Raw genomic sequence first — 24,379 nt, 5'->3', positions numbered from 1 at the left:
ACTGCACCCGCGCTGGCCGAGGCCGGGCAGCGAGGCATCGTTGCCACCCAGCCCTTGCTCTGTGTGAAACCAGGTCTGATTGAGAAGACCGCGTTACAGGGAACTTGATTAAATTAGGAGACCTTCAAGTTGGACGCTAGTAAATTCCTCCAGGCAGTTTCGGTTGCCCCCACTCTCCTCCTGCAGCCTCCTCCCCGCCTCTGCGCCCGTCCGGCTGTGCTCTGGCTCCGGCCCAGGTCAAGCGCTGTCACCGAGCCCTCCCCCTCCCCGGACGGCCACCCCCAAGCCAGGGGGAGGCGCTGCGGCGGCGCGGGGAGGGCCGCGGGCGCGGGGACGCCGGGCGGGGGCGGTGCGGCCCGGAGCCCGGGGAGCCGAGCGGCGGGCACCAGGGCCCGGGGCCGGCATGGCGTGGCCCTGCATCAGCCGCCTCTGCTGCCTGGCGCGGCGCTGGAACCAGCTGGACCGCTCCGACGTGGCGGTGCCGCTGACCCTGCACAACTACTCGGACCTCGAGAGCGACGAGCCGGGCCCGGGCGGTGGTGCCTCGCGCAGGGGCCCGTCTTCTGCAGGCGCCCGGGACCCTGGCCGGGACGTGCCACTCACTCAGTACCAGCGGGACTTCGGTGTGTGGACACCCGCGGGGCCCCGAGATGCACCGCAGGGGCGCGGGCCCGCTGCGAGCGGCCGCCGGAGCAGGCCTCCCGCGGGCCCCAGCCGGGGCATCTACGTGCTCCCCATCGGCGACGCGGACGCGGCTGCAGCGGTGACCACGTCGTACAGGTATGGGGCTGCAGGCAGGGGGGCGCATGGAGTCGGGGCCGGCCGCGGCAGGAAGCAGGCCGAGAGCCAGGGGGACCAGGCTGGGTGGGAGGGAGGAGGCACCTGGAGCCCCATCACCCACCGCTCCGGGAGGTGCGAGAGGTGCGGCGGCCTCGGAGGTCATCCCTTTTGGTCCCAGAGCACCGGAGGCGTCGCCTTCGCTGCTCCCTGAGCAGCCTGAGTGAATGAGCGAGCACCTCTGCTGACAGGGAGCTCACTACCTTGCTCACAGCCCGCTCTCCTCTCGGGCAGCCGTGTCAGAAAGCCGTGCCTTCGACTGAGTTAAAATCTGCTTTAACTTCACCAAGCGGCTTAACTATAGGCAGGGTGCGTGCGGGCCAACGGCCCGAGCTCCCTCGGCCAGTGCACTGTGGTCGTACTGGTGAGGACCACACGGGGCTTCCAGTAGGTGTCTCTCCAGGGATCTCATTGAGTGACCCAGAGCCACTGACTTAGCTTTCTCCGAGGACAGATCTGTGGGTCCACCCTGCCCCCACCTTAGCTCTGCCTCTGGTCAACAGAGGTCTTTTTTCTTTCTCGTATTATAAAAATAATGTAAACTCACCATAGAAAAACTGGAAATTGTAGAAAATACAACAAATTATTATTCCCTTACTCCCACCCAAACTGGTAGTTCTAATCCTTAACATTTGAGTGTATATCCATTTGTAATTCCTCTGTGGTTAGATTCTTACTGTACACATTTTTCCATCTGTTTTGGGTGTCTGCATGTTACTAGATGTTCTTTTACAGCATGAATTTAACAGATGTACAGTATTTTACCCTGGGGATATATACATTTATCCACGTATTGATATGTATGTCCAGTTATCAATCTGCTCTCAGATCATTGAATAGTTACAATGTTTCTAATTTGGGACCATTAAAAACACTTTCTTTGATCCAGTACTTAATTTCCAGGCATTTTCCATCCAAGTATCCTTGAAGGTGGGGTGGGAGCTAAGGAATGTAAGGTACGTTGTAACATTGTAGGGTAGAAGATGGAAACAATCCCACTGTCCTACTGATGTAGGGGCTTGTTAATTAAGCCCAGAGGATGGGCTACTACTGGGAGGCCTAGAATGTACTTCAAGTGGAAGATCTTGTGTGGGTATATGTCAACACACACACGCGCGCGCACACACAACAGTGTGCCTATTTGTGTGTTTAAAAAGGGTACTGATATATACTTATCTGCTCAAAGAAGCATAGGTTATCTCTGGATGGATGTGTGAGAAAACAGGAACCTCTGGGGAGAGACAGAAGAGGGAGAAGGAAGGGATGCTGCCGGGTGGAAGGGCACTGAGTGACTTTTCACTCTCTGAAGAACTGTTTATTTTTAAACATGTAGACGTATTACCTTTCAAAAAAAGTTTTTTAGAGAAAAATTAACTTCTGTGATAAGTATCCCAGCTGTCTTTTTATCAGTTTCTTTAGTATAGACTCCTACCTGTGGAAATAAAGGGGCAAAAAGGTATTAACTTTTTCCCTCGGTTTGTTATTGTTTGAGAGGGAATGAGTGGTGGAGGGGCAGACAGAAAGGGAGGGAGAGAATCCCAAGCAGGCACCATGTTGTCAGCATAGAGCCTGACGCAGGGGTTGAACCCACCAACTGATATCATGACCTGAGCTGATAACAAGAGTCAGGCACTTAACCAATGGAGCCACCCGGGCACCCTGGTTTTATTATTCTTAAAATCAAAGGTATTAAGGCAGAATTTCCATACAGTGATTTTCAAGATGTGTAGAACATTCCATCTCCCCAGAGGTTCCTTCCTGGGCATGCAGTTTTTCAGGAACTTAATGGGGAATGGTAGTTGCCAGATAGGTCGTGTTCACTGGTGTGTGCTCTAGCCAAGCTACTAAAATGCACAGGGGAGGGTCAGGGGAACGAGCGAACACGGAGCTGGGCCCTAGCCGGGCTGTGGATGGTTCTGACTGCTATGTGCCGGGCGCGGCTGGAGGGGCCTGAAGGATGAGAGGTCTGGAAGGCCAGAGGGTCGGGGGGTGCAGCCCCTTTGAATGGCTGATGTTCCAGGCCTGGAACAGGACCAGGGGCAGAGCCTGTGGGGAGCTAGCTTCAACTCAGGGAAAGGAAGAGCTTTCTAATAATTCACACGGAAGGAGGATGGTGTGAGCTGCCCCCACGGGTGCTGAGGTCCTTCTCACTGGGAATGTTCAGGCAAAGACTGGGCTTTGAGAAGCGGCCCCTCTCTTGTCTTGAGTGGATGGTGACTTTGAACGTCTTGCTGGGCCCTCCCAGCTCCAGTAATACTAAAGGTAGAAGTTGTTATTCTCTGCTTGCCCCATACCAGGCCCCAGGTTCAGGCCCTCCCATAGACCATCTCCCTTGGGGAGATAATCTCCCTTAGTTTCTTGAGGAGTCCTGCAGTGGTAGAAAGGTACTGCCAGGGATTGGGACTCACTGGAGTTCTTGTTTCCCTGGGGTATAAACTTGGTGGGTCACTTGGTCTCTCTGACCTTTTCCTTGTTTGTAAAACAGAAATAGCCAGGGCTTGGCTCCCTCGACCCCCATATCCCAACTCTGGCCAAGACCCAGGACCACCGCTGAACTTGGCTCCCCCAACACCATGCCAGGTGACCTCTGGCACCCCTCACCTCCCAACTCTAGGGCTTGGTGGGTGCAGCTCCATCCTGACTCTTCCTCATAAGACAGGTGTTATCTGAGTGAATGGTTTGCAGAAATTCAGTGAGACTATTAAGATCCAGGGAATCCAAAGATACCAGAGTATTTGTGGCCACTCGCCAACCCCTGCCCCTCCTGTGAAAGCTGACTTCCCTCACTTGCTTGGCCAGACGGGTGCAGAGGATCTTGCTCTCACAGCCAGCCTGGGTCTCTCCTGGGCAGCTCCCAGAGCCTCCCCTCTGGAATTCTCTAGTGTGCTGTTGCCACCTCTGCCCCAGGTTCTAGCTCTACCCACTCTACACGACCTCTTTAGTCCGTCATCTTCCTCTTTCCTGCCTGGGCGAGTCAAAGGGCTAACCACCGAAGTGCCCAGCACAAAGGCTCATCATAACCTCATACACGTGGATCAGTAGCCTTTTTCATGAGGAAACTGAGGCTCAGAGCAATGAATGGGTTTCAAGCCCTGTTGGGTGGAAGCACCCAGGGCTCTTGGTGTTACCAAAGATGGCCCCTGACCCTCAGTGGGACTGTCTCCCCCAGGGTCCAACTGAGGCCCAACCACGCTGGATGGGAGTGGAGCCTGGTCAGGGGAGGCGCACGGCATATGCGGCTGTGTTTCTATTCTTTGCCAGAGCTATTTCTGCCCTCTTTCTCTCCCAGGCAGTCGCCCTGTCTCTGAGGTCCCTTCTCCATCCCCCAGTCATTTCTCACTGGTCTCCTGCACCAGTCCTGCTCCAGGAGCAGCCATGGGCATCACTCTCACTCCTGGCTCTGGTCACTTTCTGTGCTGGGACTCCTGCAGCCACCCTGGGGTGGCAGGCTTAGGCTGCCAGGCCCAATGCTCAGCTCAGTTTGGGGACAGAAGGGCCCGCCCAGGGGAGGACCCGCTTCCCCAGGAGAAACAGATGGCTCGGGCAGCTGGTCTTTGGAACCTTGCAGCTTCAGAAGCAAAAGTGATGTGATCGGGCCCTGGCCCCGCTCGCCTCCTGGCACCGCCCAGTGCTGACCACGGACAGGCACAGCTGTTCCCTACACGAGCGGCCTGCCCAGTGGTGCCCAGCTGTGGTGCTGCCAAGAACAGGCAGCTTTGTTGACCTCTGGGCCTGAAACCCAGCCAGGGCTCTGGGATGAGACAAGAAATGGACCCAGCTCACATGTGGGTGCTGCTCCTGGCCAGCAGCTGGACTCTTCTACCGAACACCGCCTGGGCCAGGTGCTTCTATGGACACAGGAGGTCTCTGCCTTCCTGGGCTGTCTAGCAGGGGAGTTGATAGAATTGAAGGAAATAGGGCTTTGTGTGTGTGCAGAGGAATTGAGGAATTAAATCTTTGTCAAAAACTGTAACTCCGGGAACAGGGAGCGAGTCTGTGCCCACCTGGTCACTTTTCTCCTGGGAGCCGGCCCCCGGCCTCCCCACCACCTTCCCTCCTGCATCCAGGCAGACGTGCCCATGTGCACGGTGCCATGCAAAAGCCATACCAGCTTGTAGTTTTTTGAGTCACCACTACAGTATGTCCTGTTTTTGTAGGAGTTCATAAGACAAATAATTAAAATGTAAACATGATACTGAATCCTCTTTTTCCTTCGTTGTAACCAGGTATGGAAGACTTTTGCTGTGCTGGGCACCACGTAGGCCGGCACGTCCTGCGGACGTAAGGGCCACCAGTGGGCTGCTGGTGACTGTCCAGGGTTCTGGGTGTCTAGGGCCCCTTAACGTGGCCTGGAGACCAAACAGGGAGCACATAAGGAAGAGCTGGGACGTGGTTTCTGTTGCCCGGCACATACCTGGGGCTCGCATCAGGATCCAAAGCAGGATTTTAGCAGTGGAGGTTGGCCTGGGGCATTCCAGGAAGCACAGGGCAATGGCAGTGGCCCCTCAAGAGTCAGGAGGGATAACTGACCTGTGCAAGGGGGGGGCCTCTGTTCTCTGTTCACAGACAGGAATTCCAGGCCTGGACTGGAGTGAAGCCGTCGAGATCCACAAAAGCAAAACCTGCCACAGTCCTCACAAGCCACAGCTCCGGATGGGACGGCAGCCCTGGGGTCAGCTTCCAGGTCAGCCTGAAACTGGAGCTGTGAGGCAAGGAGCTAGGCTCCAGGCTGCACAGGGTGTGGGAACAGAGGCCTTTTTCCCAGGCGAGGGATTGAGTCAGATTTTGATGGTGCAAAATGTCACTATGGCTACGGATAGCACTGTCTGAGCACCCAGTCATCACTCAACAGAGAACCAAGATGGTACTTTGTTGCTAGCCAGGTGGGCGTCACCCTAGTGCTGGCTTGGGTGTCCCTTCCCCTCCTAAATCCATCTTACCCCTTACCACTGAGCACTGGCGGTGGGCCTTCCAAGTCCCTAGCATTTGTGTGAAAGACAAGATGGAAGGGAGGTGATTCAGGCCTCAGAGAGCAGAATGGAAAGTCCCCCGGCAGATGTTTCCCCCTTGGACCTTTAGGTCAGCAGTCTCAACCTTTGGAGGATGGAAGGAAGGAGTGGATTTTCTTCCTGGAGCTGGGGGAAGAGGAAAGTTGAGGGAAAGGCACACTAACTAATATGGGGCCACATTTCATTTTTCAGGCCCCTGAGGGGAGGAAGAAGTTCACCCCTAACCCATCAGCCATCTTTCAGGCTTCAGCTCCCCGGATCCTCAATGTGTGACTGCCTGCCAAAGAGAGGGCCATGGTGGAGCCAGAACCCACTGCTGCCGAGATGGGGACTGCGGTGAGATCTTGGGACTGGTCCCCTGCTGTCCCAGGGGAAGGGCCCATCTTGCTTTGGGCACCGCTCTACCCCACTGCCACCCTGGCTGCAGGCCTCGTGCAAAGCGGAGGCCCAGATGGACACGGCCCCATACAGCTGGGCTCTGGGCCTCAAACCTCCTCTCATTCCTCAAGAGGAGTATAGAAGGCTTCGGATCTTTTAATGGCCTCTTTTGGCTACTCTTCAGTTTTTAAATCTGAAGAACTTAAGGATCAATTCTGCTGTGGTCCATGAGGGCTGCGGAATATGGACATAACGGGTGCTTGAAAGAAACCAGTAAGGTCCACGATGTTTTCTCAGGCTGCATGGTAACTTTGTAACCTATGGTCACCCAAGGTACTGTCCCTGGATATTCCTACAAATGGCCCCACTCATTCAGGTTGTAGAAGAAATCTTAGGTAATCACTTGCATGTGACTCACGATGATGCCGAGTAACCAGGATGACATTTCCAAAAGGAACAGTTATCACATGGTTTCAATTTCAAAGAATTTAGGGCCAAGAGGCTCCTGTATTTTAACGAAAGGTTTCTTGTGCTGAGTGCTTAAACTACCGAATGAATGACATTTACCTTGAGGTTTCGGAGCTCCATATTTTATTACTTATTCCAGTTTTTTCCCTTATGATTGGGAGCTTTCTGGGGGAAGAAGTGGCATTAGCTTCCCTCCCTGAAAGACTTTTAAGCGTCCTCTACACCAGCCCCTAATCACCCACTCTGTGCTCTCACTCACAGTCACAGGGAGCTGTGAGGAGGCAGCTGCCTCCTTTCTCTGCTAAGTCCCAGCCCCTGTGGCCACAGGGAGCCAGCGTGGCCGGTTTGCACAGCTGGTGGTCAAACCTTTGAAGGAATTTCTGTCCCTTTTTAGAGATTAAGGGGGCACAACTCTTTGAAGGAATTTCTGTCCCTTTTTAGAGATTAAGGGGGCACAACTAAGGATAAGTTATGGTAAAGGAAACTCAAGGGTGTCCCTTGGGATCTTTATCCCTCTCCAGCCCCGAGGGGCTCTGTCTGGCGAGCCGGTGGCACTCAGGTTTCACAGCCCTGACAGCTGGAGGGGGCCTGGTCCCTTGGAGGGGCTAGCTCTGGCTGGCACAGCCTTCCCCTCAGTCCTGCAAAGGAAATGCTCTGAATCATTTTAAAGGCAGAAGCAAAACCATATGCTTACACAAAGAGTTCCATTATTTCAGACTTCATTGGTTTGCATGTTTCTAAGGGAAGAGACTGCCTGCTGCTCTGCGTTCTGTGGGGAATGAAGAGACTAACCATACAATCAGATTTTACTAAAACGTGAAAATGCACTGTTTTAATTATAAACATGGAGCACCTTCTCATAGGTCTTTTTCATCTTGGTGATAAGGACTTTAGGGTGTCATGGCTGTTGCTGGTGGCTCCCTAGAGGATTGCAAATCCTAGGGACTCTCCCTGTGGACAGCCATCCACACTGGTGTCAGATGCGGTACTTCATGGGACACCCCGCCCTCCCCACCGGCCCCGGGGGCGGTACCTCAGCGGTGTAACAGGGGCCTGCCTGCCCTTCCTAGCACTGCAGCAGCAGCCGAAGCACCTGCCACCCACCACCTCGCTGGCCTCTGGAAGGCAGAGTGCATGCCCAAGGCACCTTTCTGGAATGCACTGAAACAGAAAGCTTTTCACAAAACCCCCCAACTCGATCATCTTCCTCAACATAGTTCATTATTAGGAGATTGGGGTGCTGAAGAAGGAACTTCACCTACGCTAGGTCTCAGTAAAGCCTACCATCATGTGACTGGAATGGCCTTCCAGAGCACCTGAGACCGTAGTCTCTGTCATACACATATGTACAAAAATAGACAAAGACAGAAAAATATATTGGAATACTAAGGTTATCTTTGGGAAGGGGAATTATGGGTAACAAATTTTTTTTACACCTTACTATATTTGCTAAAGTTTCTACCTAATAAGCATTTTTGTAATTCTGTAAAAACGATGTTTTTAAAAATAAAAAGTTCAATCTGCTAGCTAATTTCAGCCAAAAGAAAGTTCAAAATCAATGATTTCATAACCAATGTTAGCACTGTCAGCAGCCACCTTGATCAGCCTAGAGGATGAACTGTGAGGCCCAGCCAGAGGGAGGCCCCCCAACAGTCCTCACTTGAATTGAGACCAAGGTCCGGCCTCTGCTCCGTGGTGCTTCAGAAAAACCCATCACAAATGGGAATACTCTCATACCAGTACTAACACCAGGATCTTAAGCCAAACTCCAAGAAGCAGCTTTTGAGAAAACCTGGAACCTGCAGCCCACCCTGGGGCAGAGGGGAACCTGCCCTTTGAGTGAGGTCAACTCTGCCAGCCCTGTGCACACAGGCTTCAGTAAGATGGGGTCCCCAACTGAGGTCCTGCCTGTGACATGAATATCTGTCCTGTGGCTCGGTCAAAACTGTGGCTGAGACCCAGAGGACAGGAGACTCAGCACTGTCCCTCTTCTCCTTCCTCCAGACACTTCCCTAGAAGTTGATAGTAAGTGAAGTCTGGTCCCAAGAAAGCTACGTACCTGGACTCCATCTTGTTCTTCTCCCTGCAGAACTTCTTGCCTTTGAAGAACCAAAGCTTTCAAAGCCCTCAGTTTTTACTAAGGGTGGATGTAAAAAGTGGTCGGTCCTGAAATATTTCCGCATCTTTGGTAATTTTTTTAGCCATTCTGATAGCAGATGGTCACGGCAGGACTGTGTCGCAGGAGGAACTTCTTCCAGACCTCAGCACGGACCAATCCTATCTTTCCGGAAAATCCAAGTGTGCTTCTTTGTTAGAGGACAGGAGCTGTTTTCCCTCTTTGCCTTGGCTTTGAGGAGGCTCCGAGCTCAATTAGGTAGTTTTCCTTTGCCTCAAAGCTGTCAGAAGTAATTACTTCCACGGTCAACATGCAGCTTCTACATTTTTTTTCAGATTTTTATGTAACTATAATCCTTTATCTTGCAGAGCTGCAAATTCTTGTTGCGAAGAAGTGGAAGAATTAATGTAAACACACAAATACCTATACCTCTTCCCCATTACAGTTCTTCCTAATATAAGACTCCTACCAAAGAGCAGTGCTTCAAACTTCGAAGAACCTATCCCAAATACTAAAAGATTTATTGTAGACTTTTGTTACACAATTATGTTACACATTATGATACAAATACATTTGAAACATTAACACATATGGAAACTGTTAAATCATTTAATATTTCATTTGAAAAAGAATTACCTTAGGCTTTCATACATGTACTAAGTGAACTTGTTGCCACTTGGATCAAAACCTCCATCCTGTAGCTGTCACCGTCCTCTGCTGAATAAATCTATGCACTTGCCCACTAACCTCGCCTGTAGTAGTTCATGCACAGAGTATCTGAGCCTTTATGGACTAATCTATTGTTTATACTAAGCCCGGGCCTGCCCAAATCTTACCGAATAGATTTCCCTCTGCATCTGCAATCATCAGATGCTGAATAAAGAAGTGCAGATTTTTCAAGTCACCACCCTGCCTTCCGTTCCTGACTCAAACACCTAATGAACTCATGAAAATGTGAATTACATTGGTTGGATAAGTTTGAGAATAAATTCTTCCCTTTCCTTCGACACAGACTATGTTAGGAAGATTAGTAGGGCAGGGTATTTTTAATGGGACTGGACATCACGCAGGGCACTGCTAACCTTCCTTCTGTTCCCCTCTCTACTGAGAGGGCTCCAATCCATTCTCACCGCGTCTGAGTACTGACATTCCTGCCTCTCGGCTTTGCCAGTCATTTCTCCTTAAGGCACTCAGTGTTTCCTTGAAACGCTTTTCTTTTTCGAAAAAGCTGAATGGGAAAGAACAGGACACTGAATCCACTGTCAGGATGTACAATCCCAGCAGACCTACCCCAGAGGCTGCCCCCCCCCCCCCGCCCACTGGCCACTCAGCATGGCACAGTGGCTCCTACATACCACAAACGGGGTGGGACCAGCTCTCTGCCCCGCATGTATGCAAAGCTGGTACAAGTCTGCCAAGTTCCTGGGATTTGTGGGTGTTCTCGATTCCTAACATATTTAAGAGCTTCCTGACTACACCAAACGTCTCCCTGACCTATGCTGGGAATCTGTCTAACCCTGGACCATGCTCTGACCCTGGCTGTAGTAATGTTCCTGTGTTCCATGAACAAAGACTTCTGTGTGGCATGCAGGCTCCCTGGCCTTCTGGTTTTCCACAGGCATTAAGGATTCCTATAGCTGACAGGGTCCTCCAGGCCACGGCCACCAAGTGCCGAAGCCCAATCCATCTCCAGAGGTTCCCAGGTAACTGCTGGAGCTGCCTGTAACCTCAGAATGGGTGAAAACTTCTAGATTGACAGTCTTCTCTGCCTAGGCTCAAGCCCAAGGTGCCCCCTGATGACCGGAGGAGAGGAGGACCCACTGCACATGGCCTGGCCCAGCTCTCAGACTCTTCTTTACAGAGAGTGAGCAAATGCCAGCTGAAGGAGCACACATCCACTCACAGCTCCATTCTAGAATCAGGAAACAACCTTCTGTCCTGAAGGGATTTATCTGGGACTGAACCCTCTGGTGTTACAGTGAATTAGGTGGAGACAATGGTTTGGTGGCCATAATGGTCTGAGGCACACAGAAAATAACCTCCTTCCCCAAGGAGAAGAGACATTACAGTTCAAAGCTTCGGCTATTTCTTCACATCCTGCTTTTCCAGGGGCATCTTCGTTCATTCACTGATCTTCATTCAATATCCCCATGTGTTTATTTGTAAGGAAGTCCAGAAAAGGAATGTTGCAAATGGCCTGGTGGATGTTACTCACTGTAATTTCTTTGGGAATCCTGTCAAAAAAAACAAAGGATATTAGGTGCAATTTTCTCAAGCATTTAATAATTGAATCAATCCATTTATCAAGCAGACCGCCCTGTACACAGGCCCCACTGGAAGAGGACAGTGCTGACACCAGGTTCAGGGCCGCGTGGGGTGCGGAGAGGCCAAGTGCGTTCTTTTGCTTGCTCTCCTTCCTCATTAATTTCTTTCATTATGGTCAAGACTGGCTTGCCTTCTTCACAGCCAGCCCTCTTTAGGGCTCAAATCTGACTTCCCAGTCACAGGCATGAGATGGGTTTCAAGAACTTGGTTGAATGGGGAAAAAAGACTCTGAGGACTGGGAAGGAAGTAAAGTTTAGGACAGCAAAACAGAATGATGTTTATGTAATTCAATCTTAGCAGACTAAGACCTACGTCAAAGGATCACAGTACTGCGGGCCCATGTTTCCATCTTCCGGAAAGATGGGAGACAGAGTCCTGCCAGGGTGAGTGTAATGTTAAATGTTCTCATCAAAAGCACCCAGGCTACCCGCATCTGCACAGCCAGGACCGTGGCCGTGAGAAGGGGCCACAGAAGGCACTCAGCCCACTCTTGGACCTGATGTCGGAAAAGGAGCTTTCCTAGAACTCCTCTTTCCCGTTTCTTCTTTTTTTTTTTATGTTTTTTATTTATTTCTAGGAGAGAGAGAGAGAGAGCGTGAGCAGGGGAGGGTCAGAGAGAGAGGGTGTCACAGACTGAAACAGGCTCCAGGTTCTGAGCTGGCCGTCAGCACAGAGCCCGACGCGGGGCTCGAACCCACGAACCGCAAGATCATGACCTAAGCGAAAGTCGGACGCTCAACCGACTAAGCCACCCAGGCGCCCCGTCCCGTTTCTTCTTTTTAAAGACGTCTTCTACCCTGCCCAATGTATTATACTCCTGTGAAGTCTGACCTAACAGTCCTCTGATCTAGGCCTCTTCATGTCCTCACTCTGATACAATCTTACAAATTTATGACAGGCTTTAAGCATACATACTGGTATAAAATACTTGTTTCCTTTGAAAGGAATGCCAAGGTGTGGAACAAAGAAAGGCCTGTCTGCCATTCTTCAGAGCCTAAGAAAATGGCAAAACTCAGTGTCCTAATCAGTGAGAATGGGGGAAGCAGCAAAGGTGAGCCTGTGGGCTGCAGAACCAATGAGGTCTGAGGTGAATGTAGATTCTATAATGTACGTGCCAGAAGAGGCAGGGAATACTCACTTTCAAAGCCCCGCTTCCTGACTTCTAAAAATGGAGTTACAGTTCTCCAGTGGAAAACAAATCAGGTAATATATGCAATGTCTGACCCCAACATCTAACACATAATGGACGATATTGTTATCTTTAATTGCAAAGAGCTGGTACTAGTTCAACCCTGTAGTGTTGGAACAGTGTGTCTGAAGTAGTGATTGGGAAGATACAGATCTTGGGGCAACACTGAGCTTTCACAACAAGGAAGTCTCTCAAAATGAGAAACAGACCCATGAGCCTTCTGGCTCTGAGAATGTCCCACGCACGGACACCTCCATCTCTAACTGGATTGATTTCACTAAGTATAAAACCTCTGAATGGGCAACTGAACTGTCAGCAAAGATCTGTTAACTGGTACCACTGACTAAAGAGGTAGGAGTACCTGTTGTGAGATGCTGTCTGGTATCCAACGGCCAAAGCCTGTCTCAGGATGTCGTTCACCAGCTGCTCTGTGGCCTATGACAGAAGAGGCAGTTCAAAAATGGACACCCACCTGCTGTTAAGAAGGGACACATCTGGCCCCGTCCCATACACAAAACTTTGGAAACAACTGTATCTCAGGACCAAAAGTCCTTAAGAAAAAACTGAAGGTTCAAATAATAGACCGAATATTAGATTACAAAAATAGAGGCCATGATTTTGAGAAATTATGAATGGGGAATGGGGGTAACATTCATTAATCAGACATTATTTTTAAGGAAAACAGGTGAGTCATGTCTGCTGCGAGAGGGGTCGCAGGAAGGGAGCAGCTTCAGGCCAGGTAAGGAAGCGATTTTGTCATCCCCTTGCCCAGGGATGGCACAACTGTGATTATTTCTCTGTTGCTGTGACATGTGGAGAAAACCCAAGGCTCTGCTTTGAGAGCACTCTCACCTCGGGAGCTTCAAAAGGCACGAAGTATCATGAGCATGACACCAGCACAAAAACTCTTGTAGACGCTCTAACACTCAGAAGACCCATGATTTAGTTCATTTAAAAATCAGAGTAGGAAAAGAGAGAAAATGTTAAGCCTGAATAAGATGAAAAATCTTAAAACGTATCATCTCTGTTCCATTTCTGCCTTTGTCCCTCATTGAAAACAGCCTGGGACCCAGACGACCCTGCCTGACTGGCACCGCAGTGCTGGAGGCACCAACCTTCAAAATCATGTCCTCTACCACAGACGCATACACGTTCTTGTGAAGGGCCACGGGCTGCAGGGTGATGCCAATCTGGAAGAGCAGAAGAAAGCATTTGTTCCTTCTTCTACACTAACAACAACCTCTCTCTAAGCAAGCACACCTCTTGGCTGCCCAGAGGGATGTCCAGTTGAAAGAATAACCCTTTCATGGGAAGTAACACAAAATGGGACAACTGGGAGAATATGCTATCCTATTTCTCTTTGTTAAAGGAGCTATTATAATCCTGCCTTTACCCCCAAATCTCCTTCATGAATATCATGGTCAGAATTTGCCATGAGTTCTAATAGTGGGATCAAAACATAGAAAAGCCTGGAATCACACTTCAGGCCTTATCTGCACAAGGTGATGAACACATACTTGGAAACTGTGTCTTGCCGCATTTTGCATTTTCTCCTGTAAATGAAAACAAACACTGTCTTCCACTTTAGGTCCCAAGTACAGGTGGCAGATGCTGAAGAGCTGCTGAGCTCCACAGAGATGGAGACAGAACTCTCCGGCACCACAGGGTAGTGTGTCCGCCACACCCACACCATGGGCAGGGCACGTGGGAGCTATAACATGTCAGGGCAAGGTGACCCACGCAATATTACGGTGTGCCTCAGGAGGGAGAGGCGCCTCTACTGAGGCAAATGATAACAAAGATGAAAGTAAAAAACTGTCTACACCTAAATGTCTCTGTTTCAGCTCCATGGCCAGCAAGCAACCTTTCCACACGCAGTTTTCCTGCCCAGATGTGGCAAAGGAAACGCCCAGAGAGCATACTCCAAGTCTGTCAGGCAAAAGTAACTCATGCATTTACTTTATCAGGAAAGCCTGGTGTCGGTTTCTGAGTCTGAGGGTTTGAGCATGAAGCACCTGGTGTGTGACCTAGAAACACCTGAGGCCACAGCCCCTACCTTCTGTGTGATGTCACCAATAAATTCAGAACCCAGTGTTGGTGGCAAGTAGAACTTCATTTCTTCCTGTTTCTCTTCCTGTTCTTTTTTGATGTCGATCTTTAATGGCTCTGGGAGGTTGAGGATATCGACTTCCTCTTCATTCTCTGGCTCTCTCTTCTGGAACTGCTGCAGGTCCTCCAGTTTCCGGCAGAGGTTGTCCGCAGAGGAGAATGATGACGGGCACTCTACATGAGAAGAAATGAGTCTTAGGAAGGGAGAAATAGCGGGGGAGCTGGTCTCCCTTCAGGTTCTAGAATTCTATGGATCTGTAACTGAAAACTAGTAATTCATGAGACAGATAAGCACGGACACTGACATCTTGTGTTAATGTAAATGTGATGTGACTGCAACTGAAGACGAAATAGACACATACTTCTGACTTAAGCCACCAAAAACTAGGCCATCCCCTCAACCCCCAAATACTAATGACCATACTGGTTTTCATATCTTAAATCTGGAAAATTTAAAAGTGCACAGTGAAGAAAATAAAAATCACCCCACGTGAGCACCTCTCACTGCTCAGAGGTTAAGTACTGTTAACATTTTACTCTTTAATAAGTTGATTTACGGAGTCTAACAAAGAGTATTAGAACTTGAGAGCCAGAAGAGGACCTGGGAACCTTCCAGGGCACACCTTTCACTTCATAAGGAAGTGAGGTCCAGACCAGGCACAAGATGGGCTTAGGGGTGCCCAGCAGGGTGGTGGCAGGGCACCAGGTCCTGGCTTCTTCTGCTTCACTGACTGGGTACTTACAAATTAATCAGTCATATTAGCAGAAAGCCTGGTCTATGTAAAGTACTGTGCTACCAATGAGTACGGAGGTAATCAATAAGGTTTCTGTCCTCCAAAGAGCTGAGATATTTCTTTCTGACAAACTATGAAGGTTTGACACTAAGTGCTGCTGGATTTCAGAGGAAGGTCGTCTTGCACGAGGGCTCTCCGGAAAGCCTCATGGAAAACACGGAACTTGTGCCGCGTCTCAAAGGGCCCCCACACTGTCCCTGGGCCCCCGACTCCCTCAGACGGGTGGTGGAACTTCTGCTTTTCTATACAAGTAGGGCTGGGAGGGGGAAACAGCCCTTCTTATGAAGGTGAAACTCAAAATATCTTTTATGCCCTGCTCCCACCCCATACAGCACATCCAACAGACAATTCATCCCATTTGCAACATTATTGTTTCCAACTGAGCCTCCGCTGCTGGGTGCTGCACTTCCTGGCAAGGCCTGGAGATAAAGTACCAGAGAACGCGGCATCTCCACCTTCAAAGAGATTTGGGTAGACTCGTCTATGAGGGGTTGTTAAGGTCACAAAGGAAGGAGAAGTCAGTTCTATCTGGATGAAAGGGGGTGGGTTAGCAACGTCTTCAAAGAAGAAATGGTGCTAACTGCCTATATGTCACAAGCTGGAACATTCCTGGCTGGGGCACAATGTTGGGGACACTCAGCTATAGGTGAGCAAACGCTCCTGTTCTTCAAGGCAGCTCTTCAAGTTCTCTGGGGTTGAACTGGTCCAAGACCATGGAGGCTGAAGAGGTGAGAGCGTGTTCCATGGAAACACCTCTCGGGCTATTGAGACGATGCCCAATGAGCCCCACTGAAGGTGTACCTGGCTCGCTGTCGATCTGGGTCAGCACATCCTCAATAGAGTCCCCATCACTCCTCAGGGTCTCGGGATCAGGTGGGGTGTAGCCGTGGCAGCGACACCAGTGAGCAATGTGCTTCGTTTTAAGGGGAGTCAGGTGGTGAAATCTCGGATTCTTCTCCAGTATTTCTTGTAAGACTTTTCGCATTGTCATTGCTCTTTGCCACTTAAAAAAATTTTTTTTGAACCATCAATTTCAAGTTAGCAAATGTATTCAAGTAAATCACCCAACTGTAAATTGCCATGCTAACTTAACTTCTCAGAATTGCTTTTTGTTGTTGTTTTTTAATCTGATTGTGTTTTTAAAAAGTTTTAAAAGGAAGTAAAGGAGGGCCGCCTGGGTGGCTAGCTGGTTAAGCGTCTGACTTCAGCTCAGGTTATGATCTTAGGGCTGTGGTTTCCAACCCTCTGTATCGGGCTCTGTGCTGACAGGCCAGAGCCTGGAGCCTGCTTGTGATTCTGTCTCCCTCTCTCTGCCTGTCCCCTGCTCACGCTCTGTCTCTCTCTCAAAAATTAGTAAATGTTAAAAAAAAATTTTTTTTAATTAATTTATTTTTTTAATATTTTTATTTATTTTTAGGAGAGAGAGAGACAGCGTGAGCAGGGGAGGGTCAGAGACAGAGGGAGTCACAGACTGAAATAGGCTCCAAGCTCTGAGCTGGCAGTCAGCACAGAGCCTGATGCGGGGCTCGAACCCACGGACTGCGAGATCATGACCTAAGTGAAAGTCGGACGCTTAACTGACTAAGCCACCCAGGCGCCCCCAAAAAAAATTTTTTTAAGGAAGGAAAAGAACATCTACCAGATGTTTATGAAGGAATACTGAAACTCCAAGGTTTGGCCTAGATTTTTCATCTGGTCTCAACCTACGGTCTCATACTTCCCCTCAGCCTTCCCCAAACCCATCACACTGACTTTTTCGCAGCTTCCTGAGCATGCCTTCACATGTGCACTTTCTCTTATAAACTCCACCATCTGGCAGAGGAGCTACCACACTGGATGTACTCAACAAATATCTGCTTTCATTTTAATATACTGAAATTCATATAAGATTTTCAGAAATTTTTACCAGTGCAGGATAAAAAAGTAGACCTTTTAAAGGCTAGCTCCAAGTGTTTAAAGAATGAGATTTTTAATGAAAGAAAAAATTCTACCACTAAATATTTAACAAAATATGCTGCAAATTTTGTCACTGTTCCACAAGACAAGGTTTATGGAAGCACCCAGAATGCACATGTGTTCTGGTTCTTTTCTTCCCAGGCTCTCAGTGGCAGCTCACACAGCCAATAGGCAGACACAGGATTACCTCAGCAGCCCTCCTTTTTCCAATGTTCCAGCCATAATACTGCTCCACAGACTTTGCAGAAAAACAGCTGGCATCTTCACCTAGAATGCACATATCCACCAAACTTTATGAATAAAGTTGCTATGATTTAAATCACACCTTATCTGCAAAAGGTATGTTCCAACATTTCTTTAGACCTATTTATTGGATATACGTTCCTTACTGGGCAAATTCACTTGCTTCTTAAAAGAGAAGACCTCTTATTATTGGTGTGTATTCAAAACAACACCCCTCTCTGGGAAATCGGCTTCTGTGGCAGAGCAAGCTTCATGGCAGGAGACTGCCTATTACAACCAGTGGAGACGGCACTGCACCAGGAAGAGGAGGTCTGAGGTCTAGCCCCGGCCTTGCCGTGAACTCACTAAGTGGTGCCAGGCATCCTATAGCACCTCTCGGGCTTCAGTTCTCTGATCCGTAAAATGAGACCATTGGGACAGATAGTTTCTGACCTGCTGTCCAGCTCTAATATGCTGTATTTGTATCTAAGTTTTTAAAAACTGGATTTTGGCGGAGCGCCTGGGTGGCTCAGTCGGTTAAGCGTCCGACATTGGCTCAGGTCATGATCTCACAGCCCGTGGGTCTGAGCTCCTCGTGAGGCTCTGCTCTGACAGCCGAGAGCCTAACGCCTGCTTCAGATTCTGTGTCTCCCTCTCTCTCTCTGCCCCTCCCCTGCTTATGCAGTCTTTGTCTCTTAAAAATAAACACTAAAAAAAATTTTTTAAGTAAAAATAAATAAAAACCAGATTTCTAAATTTTTTCTGCCGGGCTAGGAAAATGTCCCTGAAAGTTTCCTTTGAACTACCTGAGAATGACCCCCAGACTTCAACCAAGAAAAAAAGAGGTAATTTCTTTGCTGTTAGAAAAAAATAAGCAGGGCAGGCTGTACTTGGCCTCTCATTTTCATATTCCCATGAATGTAATATAATATTTCATCCCTTCCCTATAAATGTTTGCAGGGTGCCTGGGTGGCTCAGTCAGCTGAACGTCCAGCTATTGATTTCAGCTCAGGTCATGATCTCACAGTTCATGAGTCCAAGCCCCACACTGGGCTCTGTGCTGACAGTATGGAGCCTGCTTGGGACTATCCCACTCTCTGCCCCTTCCACCCTCCTCCCTCTTGCTCTCAAAAAAAAATAAACAAACAAACAAACAAACAAAGAAGTTTAAATGTTCGCAGTTATCAGTTATCTTGCCCGAGAGCATATGCCTGAGTATCAACAGGCTATCTGCCCCCTAAAGGCAGGTGATTCTGTGCAAAGAACTGAGAGGTAAGTTTTTCAGTCTTGCTAACAATGGGTAGTGATAGAACAGACTTCAATGTTGGGGGTCTTGATGATTGTGCATTTGTACAAATTGAGGGATAGTGAGGGATAAAAGATTAATGGCTTTAGAGTCAAACAGACCTAGGTTAGCATCCTCCCTCACTACCTATTGCTAGTGATCTCTGAGTTAAGTTACTTAGCCTTGTTTATTCTCAGTTTTCTCATCTGTAAAATGGAGATAATACCACCTATCCCACAAGAGACAGTAAATGTACTGAGCCTGCACCGAGTCTGGCACATTGTAGGCAAAGGCTAATCTGCCTTAATAAACATTAAAAACTAATGCAGTTTTAATTATATACACAACAGATTTACATACAACAGTAAGTGTAAAAAATTCCTTCCACAGATCACAGTGGAAACAGTAAAAGGCCAACCAGTTAGTTGACCAAGACATTATGAATTCTAAAATCCTGCAAATGAGCTACAGTTGTAACTAAAATCTCCCAAGATAAGTACCACATCAGTATTAATTTACACTACGAAATGATTTAGGTTGACTCAATATCCCAAGTAGTTCACAGCTTTAAAAATGCATCCATATATTCAGTACGATTATCTTACTTTTTGCAGTGATTAAGGGAATCTTCTTTACTACTGCTGTTAAGAGTTGCTGGATAGTCTCTAAATGGTCTATCCTGAGAATAAAAAAAAAGATTAAGGTAGTAAACACACTGCAGTTTCTAGCCACACACATACACATACACACATACACACATACACACACACACGAATTTATGTATATATTCTCTTTCCAAGAGAATTAAAACATAACCAATTGTGCTGGGCAGGTCTTTCCTTTCATGGATAGCCTTCTAAACATAAACCAGATGAGACCCCAGGAATGGCAAATTATGCAAATATGTCTATATTTTAAAATTAAATAATCACATACCTTTTGCAATTCAATGCCATTAGAGCAGAAAATTTCTATATGTATGGCCTGTGAAAAGGCAGCTGTTTAAGTTAGGCAGGTATGTGGATACTCAGACATAAAATGTATACACATCTGAGTAATGACACCACAGAAACTTCATACCCAAGGATTCAGCAAAGAAAGTACACACTGTCAAGCTCCACTGGAGGGAGAAGATCTGTACCACCTGAGGTTTCTGAGGCAACAAATTCACCCCTAGGTGACATCAGTGTAGTAACTGAGGACTCCTGAGCTATGCATCAAGTGGTAGCACTTGTTCACTACACATGGACATAAGGTCCCCACCCATCAAGGGGCTTACTTCTATACACACACAACTCTACACATACTCAGCTGTCACAGATACGGGTTTTAAAAAGTATCATAAAAACACCAAAATCCCAACTCCCTTAGAAAGGACAGAAATAATTACTTAATGACATAGTTTCCCAGTTCAGAACTTTCTTCTGTTTTCACTGGTGTCTGACCCTCCTGAGAGAGGCAGCCTGGCCCAGGTGTTTCTGGTTCAGTCTTTACTACAAGGGAAGAGCAACAAAAAGAGAGCTGTGAGTCTTCAATGACGGAAGGACACGTGCAGGCAGAAACAAAAGCTCTTCCACTGAAACTCAGGGAGGAAAACTGCCACACCAGCTGCTGCAGGGACACAGCCAGGGGGCTGAGATGGCGCCCATCATCACAGGATCAGCAGACAAGGGAAGAACTGTTACCCTGGGTCTCAGGGGGAGCAACTCCAGGCTCATGACAAGGCAATAAAATGGCTTTTTATGTATTTCTTAAAGGGCCAACCACACTGCTATGGGAGATCCCCCCATCACACTCACTCTCTCTCTCTCTGTCTCACACACACACACACACACGAACTGTCACATTAAAATACAATGCTGGCCTGTTCTAATATGCTTTTGGATATCATCTCTCCAGCTAAGTTGATCAACTTTCAGCATTACCTTAGTGTTCTGAGACACAAGGCGAAAGCTAAACTCAGATCTGCTGTCCTTGGAAATAGCGAAGCCAGTCACATTAGGCTTTAATCTTACTAAATCTACTGACGGAAGATAGCAAGGTCTCAGGTGCATGTGTCTCCTGTATTTCTGCAGGCTTTTTGATCAAAACACCATGACCACACACTTTCTGCTTTTGCATCAGCTCCCTTGCCTTCAATCCTCCCTTTCAACTCACTTTGCACATCCGGACCAGAAAATTTTCCTAAGTGACCTTTTTAATGTCATTTCTGTACTCAACACCCTTCAGTACCTTCCTATATAATAAGAATCTACAAATGAGATCAACAAATACATCTTGATACATCTCTCTTTTTATTGATGCACAGCTTGCATAAGATGTACAAATATTAAGGGTATGGTTCAATTACATGTCTACACCCATGTACACCACTCCAATCAAGATAATAGAGTATTTCTAGTCCTCAACCATGCTTTTGGTAGTTCCTCCCTGCCAAAGATAACCACCTTTTGTCCACTTTGGATTCCACATAACTGGAATCAGACTGCACATAATCCTTTGCATCAGCATCTTTTTAGCTATTAAAAACAACAATGCAACCGGACATTCCTGAATGTCTTTTGGTGGATGGACATAAGTGTACATTTCCTAGAAGTGTATTTGCTGGAACATAGGGCAGATGTAGATTTATTAATTAGAATCTAATAAGACTTATTAGAAATCCAATTTAATTAGAAACCTAATCTATTAAATGTAAGGTTTATTAGAATCTAATCTACAGTTTGGCAGATTTATTAAAGAATGTCAAACCGCTTTCCAAAATGATTTTATCAATTTCTAGTCCCACCAACAGGGCATATGAGTTCCAGCTGTGTCACAACCTTGCCAAAACTTGAATGGCCAGTGTTTTAAATTTTGGTGATATAACAGCATCTCACTATGGCTTTAATTTGCATTTTCTTGATGACTAATGACATTGAACTTTTCATAACTTTATGATACCTGGATATCCTCTTCTGTGCAGTGTCTGTTCACTGTTCTTTAAAGAAAAATTAGTGTCCGTATTTTTCATATTGACTTTTAGATGGTCTGCATATGTATATTCTAGTTATGACTCCTTTCTTAGATGTATCAATCACCACTATCCTGAGTATGTGGCTTGACTTTTACTCTTAATTTTGTCCCTGTAATGAAGTGAGGTTCCCAGTGTTATGGATCTTCTCTTTTATGGGTAGTTTTCCTACATGTTCTGTTTACAAAGCACCTTTATCCAAAGTCATGAAGATATTCTCTTTTCTTTTACATGCTTTACTGTTTTACCTTTCACATTTAGGTCTATATCCAACTCAAATTAATTTTTGTTTATCGTGTAAGGTTCATTGTTTTCCCAAATGGATATATCTAATTTACCTAGCATTATGTATGGTAATGAACATCCTTTCCCTACTGAATGTCATAATCAGGTGACCATATACCTGGAAGTCTATTTTTGGGTTCTCTTATCTATTCCATTATTCTGTCTATTTTTGAACCAATACAACACTATCTCAATACTGTAGCTTTAAAGTGTGTATATATATCTGATATTGATATATATATATATATATATATATATATTTTCTAGGCTTTTGCAATTCCACATACATTTTAGATTTAGCTTGTCCATTCCTACACACACACACACACACACACACACCTCTAGGCATTTTGAGTGGGACTAAATTGACTCTGTTAAGTCATTTGGGGGTGGGGGGGAGAAAGGATAACACATCAGGTTTTCAGTAAGTTAACATAATTTATCATATTTGTAAGAAATTAGTTGAGCTTTGAACAACTTGGGGGACTGGAGAGCCAAGCCCCCATACAGTCAAAAACCCATGTGTAACTTTTGACTTCCCAAAAACTTAACCATTAACAGCCTACTATTGACTGGAAGCCTTACCAATAACATCATTGATTAATACATATTTGCATGTTGTATGTATTATATACTGTGTTCTTATAATGAATAAGCTAGAGAAAAAACTATTAAAATCATAAGGAAAAGAAAATACATTTACAGCACTGTACTGAAAAAAATCTGTGTATAAGTGGACCTGCATTGTTCAAACCTGTGTTGTTTAAGGGTCAACCGTATTTATAATTTATTATGTTTATAATGGTATATCCTCCTTCCACTTATTTAGATTTTTAAATTTCTCTTAGAATTGTTTAGTAGGTTGTTAGCACTTAATTTCTATATAAAAATTCAATTTTTATGTATTGACTTATATTGAATGACCTTGCTAATTTAATTTCACTGTTGGCAATACATATTCCCCCACTCTCTAGTGATTTTAAGACTTCAAAAAAAAAAACAGAAGGAAAGCCTCAGAAAAAGTTCCAGTTCTACAGGTACAAGTACATGCACATGAATCTGGCCCTCAAACAACTACAGAATTATACTATTAGCATTTTTATGTTGACACAGCTATTCTACTAAAAAAATGAAAATAGACAAAGAGTTAACAACCCTAACGTCCACCAACAGGAGAAAGGATAAACAAATTATGATGTATTCCTACAGTGTGGAATACTATTCAGGTAACAATATATATGAATCTGAAAAATATGGTGAATAAATAAAACCACATGTAGAAGAATGCATGTGCCTCCACTCATATAAAGTTAAAAAAAATAGACACAACTAATCTATTCTAAGGAAAATCAGAACAGTGGGCCTACAGGGGCTGGAAGCTAACTGGAAGGAGCACAGGGTGATGAAAATTTCTGTATCTTGAACGGAAAATGAATTACGTGGGCTTGTAACAAAACTGACCAAATGGTATGGTAAGTATCTTTGCATTTCAATATACAAAATTTTACAATTAAAACAAAAACAGAGATGCTCTGACCCCAGTCCAAAATTAACTGAGTCAGGGGCACCTGGATGGCTCAGTCAGTTGAACGTCCAACTCTTGGTTTCAGCTCAGGTCATGATCTCATAGTTTCGTGAGTTTGAGCCCCGTGTTGTGCTCTGCACAGGCAACATGGAGCCTGCTTGGGATTCTCTCTCCCCTCCTCTCTCTCTGCCCCTCCTCCACTTGCGCTATCTCTCTTTCAAAATAAATTAATAAACCTAAAAAAAATGGACTGAATCAGAATCTGCATAAGGAAGGCCTATGAAATATAACTACTATAGAAAAATAGTGGTCCAGACTAATCCAATTCTTTTATCAGTATCTTTTGATTAGAGGTTGGCACACTTTTCCTATAAAGGACCAATTAGGAAGTATTTTATAGGCTCTGTGGGTCATATGGCCTTGGCTGGAACTGATTAACTCTGAGGTGGCAGAGCATCTACAGATAATATGCAAATAAATGGGAATGGCTGGGTGCCAATTACTTTTATTTAAAAACCAGGCAGGGAACTGTAATCAGCAAATCCCTGTTTTAGTTGGTCATGCTCTAAGATACAAATCTATCTTTCCTTAAGACTACCGTGAAAGTTCTGGCATGCCTGAAAAGCAGATCTACATCAAATTCTGACTGCACTGCTTTTGAACTTTCAAGATTTGGGAAGCAGATACTTAGTATCTCCAAACTTCACTCTCATCTGCAAAATGGGCATAATAGCTATCCTAAAGTACTGTGACAATTAGTGACATATATAAAGTAGCCAGCATGGTGCCTGGTGCCCTTCAGGCTCTTAACCCATGGTAGCTATCATTATTACAGATGTTACAGATATCAAAATGTGCTGCTTCAACC

At 46.5% G+C, this 24,379-nt stretch overlaps 2 protein-coding genes across 3 annotated transcripts in view; one reads left to right on the top strand and one right to left on the bottom strand.

Moving 5' to 3' along the window:
* The first annotated feature begins 385 nt into the window (after positions 1 to 385).
* On the top strand, positions 386 to 7,099 carry MAP6D1 (MAP6 domain containing 1). Its single transcript, XM_039242335.1, has 3 exons — positions 386 to 780; positions 5,404 to 5,521; positions 6,039 to 7,099. The coding sequence occupies exons 1-3, from the start codon at positions 404 to 406 to the stop codon at positions 6,117 to 6,119; spliced, it is 576 nt and encodes a 191-aa protein (XP_039098266.1). The 5' UTR covers positions 386 to 403; the 3' UTR covers positions 6,120 to 7,099.
* A 2,206-nt stretch (positions 7,100 to 9,305) lies between these two features.
* The window catches only part of YEATS2 (YEATS domain containing 2), a 113,699-nt gene continuing 98,625 nt past the window's right edge, over positions 9,306 to 24,379 (bottom strand). For both annotated transcript variants that reach the window (XM_039242334.1, XM_039242333.1), the window contains exons 24-31: positions 20,079 to 20,181; positions 19,294 to 19,367; positions 17,369 to 17,448; positions 16,027 to 16,228; positions 14,379 to 14,605; positions 13,438 to 13,512; positions 12,684 to 12,757; positions 9,306 to 11,042 (exon numbers count right to left, since the gene is read on the bottom strand). In XM_039242334.1, coding sequence (XP_039098265.1) covers positions 10,934 to 11,042; positions 12,684 to 12,757; positions 13,438 to 13,512; positions 14,379 to 14,605; positions 16,027 to 16,228; positions 17,369 to 17,448; positions 19,294 to 19,367; positions 20,079 to 20,181 — 944 coding nt within the window. In that variant the 3' untranslated portion in view covers positions 9,306 to 10,933. The remainder of the gene's footprint in view (positions 11,043 to 12,683; positions 12,758 to 13,437; positions 13,513 to 14,378; positions 14,606 to 16,026; positions 16,229 to 17,368; positions 17,449 to 19,293; positions 19,368 to 20,078; positions 20,182 to 24,379) is intronic.

Source organism: Hyaena hyaena, unplaced genomic scaffold (assembly GCF_003009895.1).
Source record: "Hyaena hyaena isolate Hyena2069 unplaced genomic scaffold, ASM300989v1 scaffold_213, whole genome shotgun sequence".
In the NCBI taxonomy this organism is placed as follows: Eukaryota; Metazoa; Chordata; class Mammalia; order Carnivora; family Hyaenidae; genus Hyaena; species Hyaena hyaena.
The sequence above is the reverse complement of the archived record's forward strand: the minus strand, read 5'-3'. Positions and strand labels throughout refer to the sequence as shown.

Bases quoted from the DNA above. Each gene is read 5' to 3' on its own strand.
- MAP6D1 (XM_039242335.1), top strand. From the start codon at position 404: ATGGCGTGGCCCTGCATCAGCCGCCTCTGCTGCCTGGCGCGGCGCTGG. The intron at 781-5,403 runs GTATGGGGCTGC...CTCTGTTCACAG, and splicing joins GCGGTGACCACGTCGTACAG to ACAGGAATTCCAGGCCTGGA. The intron at 5,522-6,038 runs GTCAGCCTGAAA...TTCATTTTTCAG, and splicing joins GCCCTGGGGTCAGCTTCCAG to GCCCCTGAGGGGAGGAAGAA.